This window comes from Artemia sp. Qi Xiang Cuo, chromosome 5 (assembly GCF_049724085.1).
Source record: "Artemia sp. Qi Xiang Cuo chromosome 5, ASM4972408v1, whole genome shotgun sequence".
In the NCBI taxonomy this organism is placed as follows: domain Eukaryota; kingdom Metazoa; phylum Arthropoda; class Branchiopoda; order Anostraca; family Artemiidae; genus Artemia; species Artemia sp. Qi Xiang Cuo.
The window spans coordinates 43,219,350-43,234,733 of NC_142798.1; the positions used below are offsets into that span (position 1 = coordinate 43,219,350).

Sequence of the window (15,384 nt, forward strand, 5' to 3'; positions counted from 1 at the left end):
TTTGTGGAGCGATGTAAAACGGCAAGAATTTGTCCGTCAATCTGTTTAGGATGTTAGGTATATCAGCACTTTTTGGTGTAATCTGCCTTATTATGGATTGTATTGCAGCAAATTACTGAGAATTTTACTGTGTAGCGTAAGTAATACATCGGGTAGATATCCGGTTTTGCGAAACAGTGCACTTTTCTTCTGTGATTTATGGTTTAGTTGGTCCAACAGCATATTATTCGCGTGTTTTGATAAGTCTGCTTGCGTTTTTTTTTGCAAATTACATTGATATTCGTAACTCCAGCATCGATATTCCCAAATATTCACGATACTATTTGAAGGTCGTATCGCGCATCGCTGAGAGTCCGCAGTAGTGTATTGGGTATCACATTTTTTCCGTGTGGCAATTATTACTTTCGCCACTGAGATCTGCTAGATAAAATGTGTAAAAAAAGTTTATGTTGTCGGGGAATTTCTGAGGGTAATATTTCATCACAGGCAACCTATGCCTCACAAAAATTTAATGCTGCTACCCAAAAACAAACTCAAGGTATTACTATAGATAATAAAAAATCGCATCGCCAGAACAATGTTCCTATAATTCAATTTCAAGAAATGGAGGCGCGTCGGATGACATATTATAACATTGAAAAAACTAGTTTATTGGCTTTCACTGGGGGGAGACGGTAAAGGTCAGGCCCACCAGTCTAAGGGGGAAAACACATGCAACTTTGGTGACAAGGGGTAGGAGTAGCGATCCGTAGTCAAGATGTACAAAGAGGAATGGTGAATCCACCCTGTCTAGAAAATTAAACATTAGACATTCAAGTTCAAAATGAAAATACTTTTGTATTTTAGGGTTTTTCATGTCACTTCTCAGAAAATAACAAACTTCAACCCTTGTATTACCAGGATGATGAAGCGCCCCGAAATGAGGCACCTAGTATGCCATACCAGGTTCAAAAGACGTTTAGAGTCCGTGCTTTCCCTCGAATTTTTTGAGAGCACAGAGTTCAATACGAGAAATCAATTGTAGGAATTCAGTTCCCGTTCAATGATGATTTGTTTATTTCGTCGGCAAAAACATATAAAACTAACAGCTAGAATAGATTTGAAACGATAGTTCAATTGCACATAACGTATACAATGAGACGTCAATGTGAGAAATCAAATACTGGAATCCAATTTCTGGTTGAAGATTATTTATTTATTTTTCTGGTGAAATTGAGAAAAAGTAGAAAAGACAAAAAAGCAGCAAAGAGAGATTATAATTTAAAAATTAAGGCTAAAAACATATACGAGTGTTCACTTCCCATTTGAAAATTACTTGTTTGTTCCTGCTATGCAAGTAAGGAAAATCAAAAGAGAAAGAAGAAATGCAAAAACTCATTTAATTTAAAAAATGAGTCTGCGTGTGCAGAAAGCAATATTCTACTGGAGTCATTTCCGTCAGCTCGCATCTGCGGTAGGGGAAGAGAGCTTAAGGGGGAGGAACTTTGCCTTCTTAGCGGTCTTTCCTATCAGCTTTCAGAGGTGCCTATCTCTAGCAGGTGTGACGGGGCTCGTCTGGTTCTCAGTGATGATGGGTAGTTCCCTCAGCCAACAACTGATTGTGGCCAGTTGCGATTACCCTACCAAGACCTAGCCTTACCCAACAATGATCCTAGGGGATACTCTTCCCCATTACCAGTCACTACTTATACCCCAAAACCTTATCCTGCATCCGTATACTCAATTCTTACCCTCTGTTGGTATCGACATTTGTTCACTACATGGCTTTCCAATGGGGTAGAACCCAAGAAAGTTAACTTCATTTTTTCTTGAGATTTGTATCCTATACTCCTCCATCTCAATCTTTCCTGAGAACCTTTGTAGTTTTTGCCATGAGTAATTTTAAACTATCCCAAAGAGCAAGTTTTGATTTGATTCAAATGTGGATTTTGTTTCCACTGATGGAGGTAAGACGCTAGAGGAGCAAATCCCTCCTGACACCTGATATAGTACCATCCCTATTCTTCGTTTGCCATAAATGCATATTCACGAGGGCGATTAAGGGTTCTTCCTTAATCGCGCCAAATTCTTTTGTTATTGATGACCCAGATCATATAACACTTCGCCCCTTTTTGGTTGTTCCAATTTTATTGATGGCCAGTTTGATATATATATATAATTCCCTCCAAACGACAGGTCGAGCCCAATTGTGTTTTCACTATACTAAGTACGATTATTTACGTTTATCTTGCAATTTCTATTCTTCAAAACCCAAACCTTTCAGCGATAGTTATGCGGACGATAGCGACGGTTATGATATTTTTGAAGTTTAGTTTTTTTTTGTTTTTTTTTTACTTTCAGCCAGGAGGGATGCGGCCACGAACATTTATCTTAGTGGGGACATGATGGAGGTTAAAGCATGTCATCCATTTTTTTCAGGGTTCACTGTCTTATTACAGTTTTAACCCATTTTCAAAATTTTTAGTTCCTGTAAATTATAAACGGAAAGGCTGTGTGGTTTAAGGAATTGTTTACCTCTGGAAAAAGAATAACAGATAAAGACGCACAAATAATCGAAATATTTGATCTTTTTTTTTATTTCAAGCAGAATCTTGGTTAAAAGTTTTACCTGTTACTTACGCACTTATACTTTTCATTTTGTTTGTACTTTTATCTAGCCCAGAAAACTAATTTGGAGAATTGATGTGAGAAATCAATAAGGGATCACTTGAAGAAGCGTGATACAACTTCGTTGTAGGAAACTTGAGTTACGAAGACAGTAAAGGAAAAAACAAATCCAGGTAAATAGCCAAGCCAAAATTAAGAGAAACTAAAATTGCTTAAACAGTGCACTTCCAGTCGACAAAAAATCGTCATATTGTCCCATGAAAAGCATAGGCAAGGTAAAAGAAAATGTCGACACGTTAAATACATAACAGCCTTATGCTAAGAGAAACTGATAATGTAACTAAAAGCATAAGAACGGTAGAGCTAACGGGGCAAATGCGGCAGTAGAGGAGCATCTGAAATCCCATTGGTTTGAGTTTACGTGCTGAGAGACGGTCAGAGAGGTTAAAGAAAGGGTAGAGGATACACGGAATACGCTGAATAACAAAACCTTACAATGGCTGATTAAAAATGCTTAGATTTTGGTCTACACACGTCATTAGTTAGTTTCATTAATTATGACCACGGTTTTCATTCACCGGATAGAGAGGTTATTCTTCAAGTTCTGCCTCAGTGTAGAATTATAAATAAGTATTTTAAAGCATTTAGCATACTCACGAGAGAACAAGCGCATTTACGGCTAAACACTGAAGCATAACGACTGAGGCTTCAAGTAAAGGAAGACAAAATGGAAACGAAGATCGACACACATAAAAACAAACAAAAATAAGTTATCTCTTAGGTTACTATTTATTCTAGTAGTCTGCTTCGAGGACTGTTTTTTTTAAACTGATAATACGTTAATAAAAATATGACGAATCAAAGTGCTGAAATTACTGAGGGAAAAGTTTGTTTCTTGACGATTTTGAACTAGCGGGTAAGTTAATTTTTGTTCAGAACTTTTTGAAGCTGTAGAAAAATTATAGTCAAACAAAATAAATTTTTTCAGAGAACATTGTAGATACAGATTTCAGATATTTAGCTTACGGGGGACAATAGAAAATCTTAGGAATTAAAGGATGCCAATAGCAGTCACTGACAAGGAGATAAGACAAGGAACTCTCAAAACCCTTTAACTCAATGAAATTTCGAGAAAGTATGGTATAGTTATCAATAAAATTTATAATAACAAGCAAAGTTATATAAGGAGCTGAGTGGATAGTTTCAATAGCTGATAGCGTCGTGAATTGGTGTTGCATGATGTCCTCCTTCATTTAAATCATTACTCTTATTGACTTTTTTCTGCATAAGACAGCGAGGAGATTGACAACTTAGAATCAGGTTGGGATTCTAGTATTATATCAGGAATAAATTATGCAGGCGATTTAGAATTAATTAAGAATAATTCCAATGAGTTGAATCTTGCTTGTAATAGTGTAATGACCAATGGCCAATCTAGATATTAAGGTAAATATAAAGAAGACATAATGTTGAAATTTGGGGTGTTACACAAGGTGCTATTTTATTAGCTGATGAACGATTGAAGAAAAGACTAGTTCACCAAAAAAAAGAAAGAAAAAGAAAGAAGACAAAATAGTCGAACCACAACGTGTTATCGCTCAGCTTAACAGCGGGAGGATCCGAGTAAAGTCAAAGCTTAGAATATTACAGAGAAGCAGGGCCTCTTAAGAATAAATAACAAAATATGGAAGAGATTTAATAGGAAAGATGTTCAAGAATATTTCATTCTTTGTTTTTACAACCTACAGCACAATGATCATGGTTCCTACATTATTATCCAAAACTTTACATTTCTAGCTTTAAGGGTTTAGCTGACACACACAAACATACTTTTTATATAGCCTACAGAAGACAATTTTTTAACTTGGTTTGCAAAATTTTAGTTTGAACCAATAAGAAAGGGATCGCCAACAATTTACCAAGTCTATAACTTCTTTAGTCGTCTAACAAGATCTTACAACCCCTCAAAAGGCTACGGACTTTGTTGAAATACAACTGTGTATGTGTACAGCATTAGGTTATCTCAAGGCAATGAGTATTTCCTAAATTTGCTTATTCTCTTAAGCTAATATATTCACTGTGCTAATAGTACTCAGTACGGAATTCAAAGAGCAATATGAAAAAAGGAAAATTGGTATACATATGCATTTCAAAAGTACATGTAAAAAAAGCAATTTACTATAATAATAGAAACTATTTTAAAGACTTTTATAGAAGCTTAAAGTAGATCTTGCCAATTATTTTCAGAGGCAACACTACGGCGTTGCCTATAGTAAACAGCCAAAAGGCTTCAATGTTTTATTATTTTTTTTTTTTCAGCGGCACTCCATATCGAAAGGGTGGACGTGTAAAACTCACAGGGCGGCTCATTTGATTGGAAATCGGAAGCTCTACTGCCCTTTTTAAGAGTCAAAAGTGATCGGGGGGGGGAGGCAACAATTCCCTCCCCTAAACGCCCTCCATTCCCCAAATGCAATAGGTACATATTTAGAGAAAACCATTTTGTTCAAAATAGTCCAAAGGTCAGATAACTTTGGTTCCAGTTTTGACAACAACCCTCCCTCCAGCCCCCATGGCGAGGGGTGTAATTTATGCAATATGCTCATTGTTAACATATGAAGTTCTTATGGAAGAGGCGGACACATAAATTTCGGAGGGGGCTCATTGTATTGGAAATCGGAAGTTCTAGTGCCCTTTATAAGAGTCGAAAATGATGGGAGGGCAACTAGCCCCCCACCCTTTTCCCCCAAAAGTGTTAGCCCACGATCAGAATTTTGAGATAGTCATTTTGTTCAAATTAGTCAAAAGGGAAAATTACGATGCCTGTGTGGTTGAAAAAACCCCTAGAGGCCCAAGGACAAGGGTTGTAAATTATTCAAGTTGCCTTTTGTTAACGTCTAAGGTTTTATTGAAGGTGTGGTCATGTAAAATTTGGAGGGGGCTCGTTCGTCTGGAAATCGAAAGTTCTAGTTCCTTTTTCAAGAGTCCAAAATGATCAGAGGGCAACCAGCCACCCCCAGGCTCTTTCCCCCAAATACATTGGATCAAAATTTTGAGACATTCATTTTGTTGAAAATAATCCGAAGGCCGAATAATTATGCTTCCAGGTTTGACGATCCCCTTTCCATCCCTCGGGGCAAGGGCTGTAAGTTATGCAAGCTGCCCATCGTTAACCTATAAGGTTTTTATGGAACCTTGTAGTGCTTCCATATACTGGCCCTATATACTTTGGAGGATGCTCATTCGATTGGAAATCGAAAGTTCTAGTTCCCTTTTTTAGAAGTCAAAAATGATCAAAAGGCCACTAGCCCTCCTCCCCTGAATCCTTTTATTCTTCGGACACATACAAGAATATATTTGATTCCAGATTAAAAAAAAAATCTTCGGAAAAGAGAAGAGTCATCAGGAATATTGCAAAAAGTTACAGAAGAGTAATTACTCACCAAATAGCTGAAAGCAACAGTAAATGCTGAAAGCTCTAATAGTACTCACCAGAACATAAATATGAGAGGGAACACTTCTTTCTACCAATTCAGACAGAAATTCAGGAGTCCAGACAATTTCAGTTTCTGTTGTGACACTTACGGGAGAAAGACGAAATGTAGGCAGTGCAACATAACCAGCAAGCAAAGGATACAAATTATAAGTTAAAGTTTTAGTAGCCAACGGTTCGATTGCCAAATCCATCTGAAACACAAGAAAATAACAGCACCCTTCCGTAAATGATGACAAAATATACCTTTGAAATAAGTAAAACTAGGGCAAAATAGACTTAGTTTTAAACAGGTATAAACTATTTAGGTTTAACTGTGCAGTAGTTTTACCTATCATACAACCAACATGTACAAGATTTTATGTTGCTTTCCCTGTTTTTAGGAAGGTTTCTGAGCGAGCTCCCAAAACAACAGAAAGGTCAGTCATCAGGTGAATTGAGCTGAATTTATGAAGATTGTGCAAAATTTTTCAAAATCCTTCGATTTAATTCTAGTAGTGCCAATATAGTAATTGATCCGACAAATGGCACACGGAATATGGTAAATATGGTCATTTATTAGTGATAACCTCAATCGAACCTCCGACTGACAGTTTTTGTAAACTTGATTTCATGGAGACACTAACTTAATCTACAATGTGCGCATTCTACCGATGGCAGTTGTGTCCAGACATTATAAGAGACCTGGCGACATTAAGGTGTACCAAGAGCATAAAGAATATGTGGAATTGCATGCTTTCATTGCCCAAAAAACTTGTTTATATCGCGGTTTATCATGGAATTTTCTAATTAATGGTCTCACTACGTACTCTTCTAATAAAACACTGGTTAAACCGATTAGGCTCAGTTATTTGACCAAATTAAGGTGCTGAGAAGCCAAATGGGTTGAAATCATAAACCAATTGATAAAATCCACTGATTTCAATGGATTGAAACCGAATTGATTGAAACCACAAAACTTACAACCGAAAAACTTTCAAAAGAATATCCATTACTAGATTTGATTATTACATACCTATCATCCGGCTAATAATTACTGACTTGACTTACTTGCCTTAGGTCTCCTGCCGGGCGCTGCTCGGCATAGAGAGAGACGTCTTCCTCCTCCATCCACTTCGGTCCATTGCGAGAGTTTGTGCTACGCTCGGTCTAATGTTTGCCATCGCCAAAAACTCGGACAGGATGTCAGACCATCGCTTCTTCGGTCGGTCGCAGGGTCGCTTCCAACCGGCTTCCGTAGTGTCAAAGTCAAAAATTATCTTTGCGGGTAAGTGCAGGGGCATTTGAAGTAGGTGTCCGAACCATCGTAAGGTACGCTCAGCTGCTTAGATAGAAAACCAAGACTGCTTGGTGAGCTGCAGCCGCTTCTCATTACTCATGAAATCAAACTAGCTTAGACCTTCGATCCTTCTCAAATTCTTCATCTGGAATATATCAATGGCCTTTAGTGATTGAAAATCCGCAGTTTAGTAAAACGACTGATGTTCGGTTTTCACCAAAGATGACGGTTCAGCCTACCAATGGCAGAAGACGTTTTGAATATCCTTGATTGCAGTTCGGGGAGAAGCGATCCATCTGAGGAAATTGTAGAGCCCAGGTAGGTGAACCTTTGGACAACTTCAATTTTAGTTTTTCTTTCTAGACTAACTGGAGAATTAACAGTAGGAGAAGACGGGTCTATAGCCATAATTTTCGTTTTATCCCAGTTTATCTGCAGTCCCACGCTTGCTGCCTCTTCTCGTAAGATTTGAAGCGCTTCCAGCAACTGATCTATAAAGTCCGCTAGGACGGCAAGGTCATCAGCAAAATAAGCATCTGAGATGACGCGATCTCCAAACTTGAGCCCAAAACTGAGACGTGAAGTTGCCTTTGTCATAATGTGGTCTATGATGGCATTGAGAAGCTCTGGGGCCACTGCATATCCTTGACGCACTCCTGTTGTGATTCGGAATAATGGGCTGCGCTGGCCGTTGCCTTGAACACAACTCTCTTTACCATGGTGTAGAGATTTGAAGAGTCTGCAGTATTTCTCAGGATGGCCAATCGATTCTAGAATCCGCCAAAGAGCTTCTCGGTTCACTGAGTCAAATACACCACGGAAGTCGACAAAGGCAAGAAAAGCTTTACGTCGTAACTCCCTAGCTTTTTCTACTATCTGTCAAATCGTGAAAATCTGTTCGATGGTCGAACGATCCGACATAAAAGCAGCTTGCTCTGCTCGCTGAATCCTACGAATAACATGACCTACGACCGGAACAAGCTGCTTTTATGTCGGGTCGTTCGACCATCGAACAGATTTTCGCGATTTGACAGATAGTAGAAAAGGCTACGGAGTTCCGACGTAAAGCTTTTCTTGCCTTTGTCGACTTCCGTGGTGCATTTGACTCTGTGAACCGAGAAGCTCTTTGGCGGATCCAGCAGGACCACTGAGAACAGTTTTCCGGGAACTGACAGCAGATTTATTCCACGGCAATTTGAGGCGTCACTTCTAGAGCCTTTAAGTATGGCATCGAAACATGGGGCTTTGAAAGGTTAAGGACGATATATTAGATATTTTTTCAGAGGAAATGCGTAAGGTAAGTTTTTGGTACTTGCTTGTACATCAAAGAATAAGCTGCAAAAACAATAAATTCAATCCTACATACTAGAGCTATAACGAAAAAAGGGCTATAGCTATAAGAAAAGGACTAGGCCACGTACTTTTTGGCAATCCAGCTAGGACACACAAAACGGGACGTTTTCGGCTGAGGTGAGAAGAGGTCATAAGAAAAGATTTAAGGGAAGTAGGGATTTCACATAATGGAGTAAATAGAAAAGCTCTGAACAGAGTGGGGTATAGCAAAAGCGCGTAGCTGTGTTCCTCTCAGATGGCATTCTTTTGCGATGAGTCATTAGTAGCAGTAGTATTAACTATCTTGCAAGAAAAATACTTAGTGCCTTTATTTCTCACATATAGTTGACTGGAATCGTCTATGTCATTAAGCATGAAAGAAGTATTTAAGCACGTTTTCAGCACGGAGTTGGTCTATTTCGCACAAAAAAAAAAGAATAAATCGCAATCCAGACCTTGTCTTGCAAAATAAATTTAAGCGGTAATCACATGGAACCTAAAAATTCTATTTGTAGGCATGTGCCTGGCTATGTCTAAGCCTGCAATTGTAGCTAGGCATGCGTTTTAAGGCTATTTGACAAGAATTCAACACAAATGACATAGACAGTGACGACTGAATCACCTTCATTGCTGAATTTGTGATCTCAGACAAGAGTTTGCGGCAATAAAACCGGATATTTGGCTCTAACCATCAGGTTCTACCTATAAGCTGGAGCTGCCTAGGGACAGACATTTGGGCACAAACGCACCTTGCCGTGCAAGGTTAGTTAAAATTGTATGTAAAAAACATTTTATGAGCGAACAAATTTCAGGGTCAACCAATTGTTTCGGCAAGAACTGAAAAGCAATAAAAAAAAAGAGGTGGAGTCAATCCCCTTGGCTTAGTAACGACTTATTTATACCTTATTCTAATCTGAGTAGATTTACCATCTCTCACTCTCTAAATTTTTTTTTTTCTCTTGCTCTCTGGATTTCTGGAACATATCAGACATGGCCTGTCAAAACTTAGGCTAATTTTGACTGCCAAATAAACTTCTGAACCGGAATTTCCATTTTCAAATTCAGGTACTTAAGTAGGAACATAGTAATTACATAAAAACTATCTTTGAATAGCGTAGATATTTACCATCTTATTCCCAGCAAACATAAAGGCATCATTTGAGTCCATGGAAATACGGAGTTTCTGAGACACATTATGCAGGCTTTTCAAAATGACTTTGGCTAATATTGGTTGCCTAATAAATGCTTGAGGTGGAATCTCCATTTTCAAATCTAAAGGTGACTCTTCGACAGACAAAGAAGGAAGTGGTATCACGGATGTTATATAGGGACTTGATGATCCTTTTCTGCAGAAACAAGATAAAATATAACCATAAATACAACATTATGCAACATTTATTATTAAAAGATACGTTGCTGTAAAACTTTTGGGGGCAATTTTTAATTAATTTGGGATACCTTATGTTCACCAGGCAGCCAAGAATATGTGAAAGGTTAGAAAGTTAGAAATTCAAATTTTAGTAAGCGTGTTTAAGATAATAGTATTTTCTTATAGTTATGTTTCAAGCATTATACTACAGAGATAAACATTCGTAACTAAAGTTACTGTCCTAAGTACAGTTTGTTTTGTTAGTTATAGCTGATTATGTAATCAGCTATATTGTATAATGTCTAACTTCATGTGATTAAATGTTTAAATTTTCAAATGGTTAATATTAGAAAAAAACGTATTCTGCAAAAAAAAAGTTTGCAAGCAAAATTAAAGAGCGATATCAAAACCTAACACGAGCGAAAATAAAGTCGTAAAAACAGTCAAACTTAAACGAACAGAAATTAATAGGAATCAATAAATGAGACCAAAACAAACAAGAACCAAAATGAGTAATCAAGTCAAAGTTACACAAAACGAAAATTTCCTTTAGCGGTCACCCTTCCGTCCACCGCGCTGGTGTAGGAATTATGATGTCGCCACTTGCACTCAAAGCTGATTATGTAATCAGCCATAATACAACAGCCATAATAACCATAAATACAACATTATGCAACATTTATTATTAAAAGATACGTTGCTGTAAAACTTTTGGGGGCAATTTTTAATTAATTTGGGATACATTATGTTCACCAGGCAGCCAAGAATATGTGAAAGGTTAGAAAGTTAGAAATTCAAATTTTAGTAAGCGTGTTTAAGATAATAGTATTTTCTTATAGCTATGTTTCAAGCATTATACTACAGAGATAAACATTCGTAACTAAAGTTACTGTCCTAAGTACAGTTTGTTTTGTTAGTTATAGCTGATTATGTAATCAGCTATATTGTATAATGTCTAACTTCATGTGATTAAATGTTTAAATTTTCAAATGGTTAATATTAGAAAAAAACGTATTCTGCAAAAAAAAAAGTTTGCAAGCAAAATTAAAGAGCGATATCAAAACCTAACACGAGCGAAAATAAAGTCGTAAAAACAGTCAAACTTAAACGAACAGAAATTAATAGGAATCAATAAATGAGACCAAAACAAACAAGAACCAAAATGAGTAATCAAGTCAAAGTTACACAAAACGAAAATTTCAATACATGAATAAATGAAATCGAAGACCAAAGTAAATTAAAAGCAATAATCAAGTCAAACTGAAAGCGAACATGAATTACCACAAACAGGAGTAAGGCTAACGCCCCTGAAAGTTCTAAAGGCCAGAGCGTCATTTGCGCTTTACTGAAAACAAAATATAACTTCAACGTTCCCTCTTATAAATCAAAAATTGATGAGAGTTCTAGAAATGAATTTCATTTAATATTGAACAACCAGTCTAATTTCATTAACACTTTGATTAATCTTAGCTATCACGGCGATTTTCTTTCTTTTTGTTGTTGTTGTTGTTGATTTTGATGTTTTGATAAGCCACACTGTTGAAAATCCAGTTTTCAATAATCTTTATTTGCTTTAATCTTACATGATTATTCATTGTAATTTCTGCTCTTTTTAAATAAACATATTTTTTGTTGGTTAATGATTGGATATTTGTGGATTTTTTGCGGCTTCTTTTTTTTAGCTAAAAAATTAAGATTTTGTCTAAGATTTTGCACCAGATTTTAATAACGGTTTTATAATATAATTTTGAATGAGCGATGAGGGAGAATATTATTCATCTGGATTGAAAATCTGCATAATTTTCGGCCTTCTATGCGGCTGAAGCCAACCTGACTCCCATCCTGTTATAATCTTAACTATAGACAAATATGGATTGACCTTTGATTACACGAATTTTATTGTGCTATACTGTGTTTCAACTGCTTGCTGTTTTAAATAAATGAATTTCAATCTGATTTACTAAAAATAGTCTTGTTTTCTTAGCTCAGTTTTATGCAGTTATAGTGGAAGCAACTTTAAGAATCCAACAAAAGAAATTTTCTTCGTGCAATGAAGCAATAATAACGTTACTGAAGTTTTTAATTCAGAAAAGGGACAAACTGAGCCATTGCCTTAGCTAATTTTGTCAGAGAATCGTGCACCAAGACCATAACGTTACTGAAGTTTTTAATTCAGAAAAGGGTCAAACTGAGCCATTGCCTTAGCTAATTTTGTCAGAGAATCGTGCACCAATACCATAACGTTACTGAAGTTTTTAATTCAGAAAAGTGACAAACAGAGCCATTGCCTTAGCTAATTTTGTCAGAGAATCGTGCACCAAGACCATAACGTTACTGAAGTTTTTAATTCAGAAAAGGGACAAACTGAGCCCTTGCCTTAGCTAATTTTGTCAGAGAATCGTGCACCAAGACCATAACGTTACTGAAGTTTTTAATTCAGAAAAGGGACAAACTGAGCCATTGCCTTAGCTAATTTTGTCAGAGAATCGTGCACCAAGACCACCAAGATTTACATTCACTTTCAGTTTAATTGTATCTCAGCCTCCCCTCCCAATGCCTAGATAGAGCCCTATGCTTAACACTAAGCTCCTGCTAAGCCTATGCTAAGCTCCTCATTTGACTTGTTTCTAATATTTTTTTTCTGGACTTTAAACTAATTTTCTTTTCTGGACTTTAAACTAATTTTCTTTTCTGGACTTTAATTTTTTTTTTCTGGACTTTAGGTGCAGTGTATCCTCTCGTCTGAAGCAAAACCTATACCAGGAAAATAATTACTTCACTACATTAAAAAAAATCTACTTTAACTGAACCCAAGCCCTCCCCTAATACTTGGATAGAACCCCAAATTATTTGCAATAATCAGCTTATTCAGTTGTTCTGCATTAATTTTGGACTTATCCTCATCAACAGTTGGTTCTTAATGGTAGTCTGAGCAAAAAAAGTAAATAAATAAATAAAATAAGAAAAAAAAACATAAATTTTTTTTTTTAACAAAACAAATTCTGTTTATAGCCTACGGCCATATAGAGGCATTAGGGTGAAAAGGCCTGGGACACATTTAAACTGGAAGGGGTTCTGAAAATTCTACAAATATAAATTTTCTGAATAAAATGATGCATGTATTTTGTTATTGAAGTATGCAGTTCAGAAGAGTGGATGAGCTGCGTTGTTTTTTTTTCTCCCCGAGAAACAATAAATAATGGATATTAGTGAAGCGTTTCATTTTTATTAGGTTTTTATTTTCGATCCGAGGGTGCTGAACGCCAAAGGGGTTGGGATGAGTTTTATTTTAGGCCTGGTAATGGCTCTCCACGGCTGCATCTTTTCCAGTCACTTTACTTTAGCTACATTTTTCAAGTAAAAAAAAAAAACACATTTTCATTGGGATTCAAAATGTCTGTTGCTTCAATCTCATCAGCATTATTCCTTTTAATTTAATGGCACCAAATTTTTTTTTAACATTTTCATACTTTAGGCAAATGGCAAAGACTAACAGCCCTTTTTATTATTTGTCACTTCATATCAAGTTTATTTACATATCTGATTAAAAAATCTACCTCATCCAAGTCACACATATCTCCCCATTTCCAACATACGAACGAGGTTTCTTTGGTTTCAATGCCCATAATTCAGTAGCGCATTCGTCCGAACTGATCTCAACATCTTTGAGAGTCCCAGAAGATGAATCAGCCTCGAAGTCTGAAGACTAAAAATGTAACATATTATCGTGCAGTTGATGAAACTTAGACTATGCATGAATCATAATATCATGTATTTTAATTTTGAAAACTTATGACACTACAAACCCAACAGGAGGATCCCTTTAACTACTACTAATACTACTACTACTACTAACAACAAACTGCAGGACCAAGCCACCTGAGGACAACATAGCTAAGCAGGGTCCTCCTCCATCCCAATACATTCAAAGCCTCTCTCTTTTCACCCTCCCAGGAAGTTCCCATTTCCCTTAAATATTTTCTTTCGACATTTCTTAAGATCTGGGAGAAGTACTTCCCTTTCCCAGGAACATTACTGCCACATCTTTGCATATGACGGTAAAAGTTAGCATCCCTTCAAGCTATCATAACTTGACATAGCTTAATGGTATGAATTGGGTTGAATGTCAAGAGAGATTAAGAATCAATAATAATTTTTCTCTTCTGTTCATGTTACGTATATAAACTCATATTAGTTTGTCATTGAACATAGTCCTTCCTTAGATTTTCTAGAAAAAGGACCTGCGTGAAATGTCAGGTGCGTGTATAAGATTGGTGATAACGCCGATGGTTCTAGAATCTTTTTTTGGACTAAAAGAAGAAAGTATGAAATAACTATATTTTTCTAAAAAAAACTGCAATTTTTGGTAGTGATTCTACATCTACCAGTTTTTGCCACTTGTTGGTTATAGTATCTATAAAAATGGGTCAGCAATTTTCGTTAGCGAAATATATAATCACCGTAATTTGTATCACCGTTATCATCGTAAAATGTTTGAAGACTCATGAGCTTAAATCTCCGTAGGGATATTTTAGCATTTTGGTGTTTGTGCGAGAGACAGAGAGGGAAGAGAGAGAAAAAGAGAGAAAGAGAGAGAGAAAATAATAATGAGTAAACAATCAGAATTGCGAGTTCATACTTTTTTAGCATATTTGTGAATCATAACAGCTTAAAGTAGTAGATGCTTACACTTTATATATTAACTAAGGTGAGATGTTTTGACAAAAAAAAGAGCCAGGGTTGACGAATTATTCAGCCACCAAATCATCTTTCATACATACGCCGTAAAAATTCTATCATAAAAAGTAGGCTTACCTTAAATTCACACGATTTGATAGTAAGCGAATGCTGGGAATTTGCCTTGATATAGCACGTCAATAAAAACTCTTCATGAAGGAAAACTTTACTTAATGGCTGAAAGCCAATACTCTTGTTTTCAGAAACAGCTTTAAACGCATCAACTACTTGTATTGACGTGGAGTAGCTAGAGACTGATGGACATGAAAGGGTTAAGTTTCCCCTCTTTATATCAATAGTATATACAACCTTAAAGAAAATTATATTATTAATACGGATGATTATTTTCTGGATCAAGATATCAATCTGGATATGGATAGCCAAGAAATATCTATAATAGGTACTAAAATCCGGAAGTATCATATGCATAGCCTAGTGCATAGAACACACTTATCACATTGCATTGTCAAATCATTTTCATTACTCCTAATATTATGTATAACGGCGACTAATTCACTTGATCCATAGACAAGCGTAACAAATCTTTGAAAACGGAACCCTAACCAC

At 36.3% G+C, this 15,384-nt stretch overlaps 1 protein-coding gene across 3 annotated transcripts in view; it reads right to left on the reverse strand.

Moving 5' to 3' along the window:
• The window catches only part of LOC148952162 (trafficking protein particle complex subunit 11-like), a 249,466-nt gene that overhangs the window by 144,137 nt on the left and 89,945 nt on the right, over positions 1-15,384 (reverse strand). For all 3 annotated transcript variants that reach the window (XM_089089622.1, XM_089089620.1, XM_089089619.1), the window contains 4 exons: positions 14,896-15,126; positions 13,638-13,786; positions 9,838-10,057; positions 6,100-6,294 (listed from right to left, as the gene is read on the reverse strand). In XM_089089622.1, coding sequence (XP_088945748.1) covers positions 6,100-6,294; positions 9,838-10,057; positions 13,638-13,786; positions 14,896-15,126 — 795 coding nt within the window. The remainder of the gene's footprint in view (positions 1-6,099; positions 6,295-9,837; positions 10,058-13,637; positions 13,787-14,895; positions 15,127-15,384) is intronic.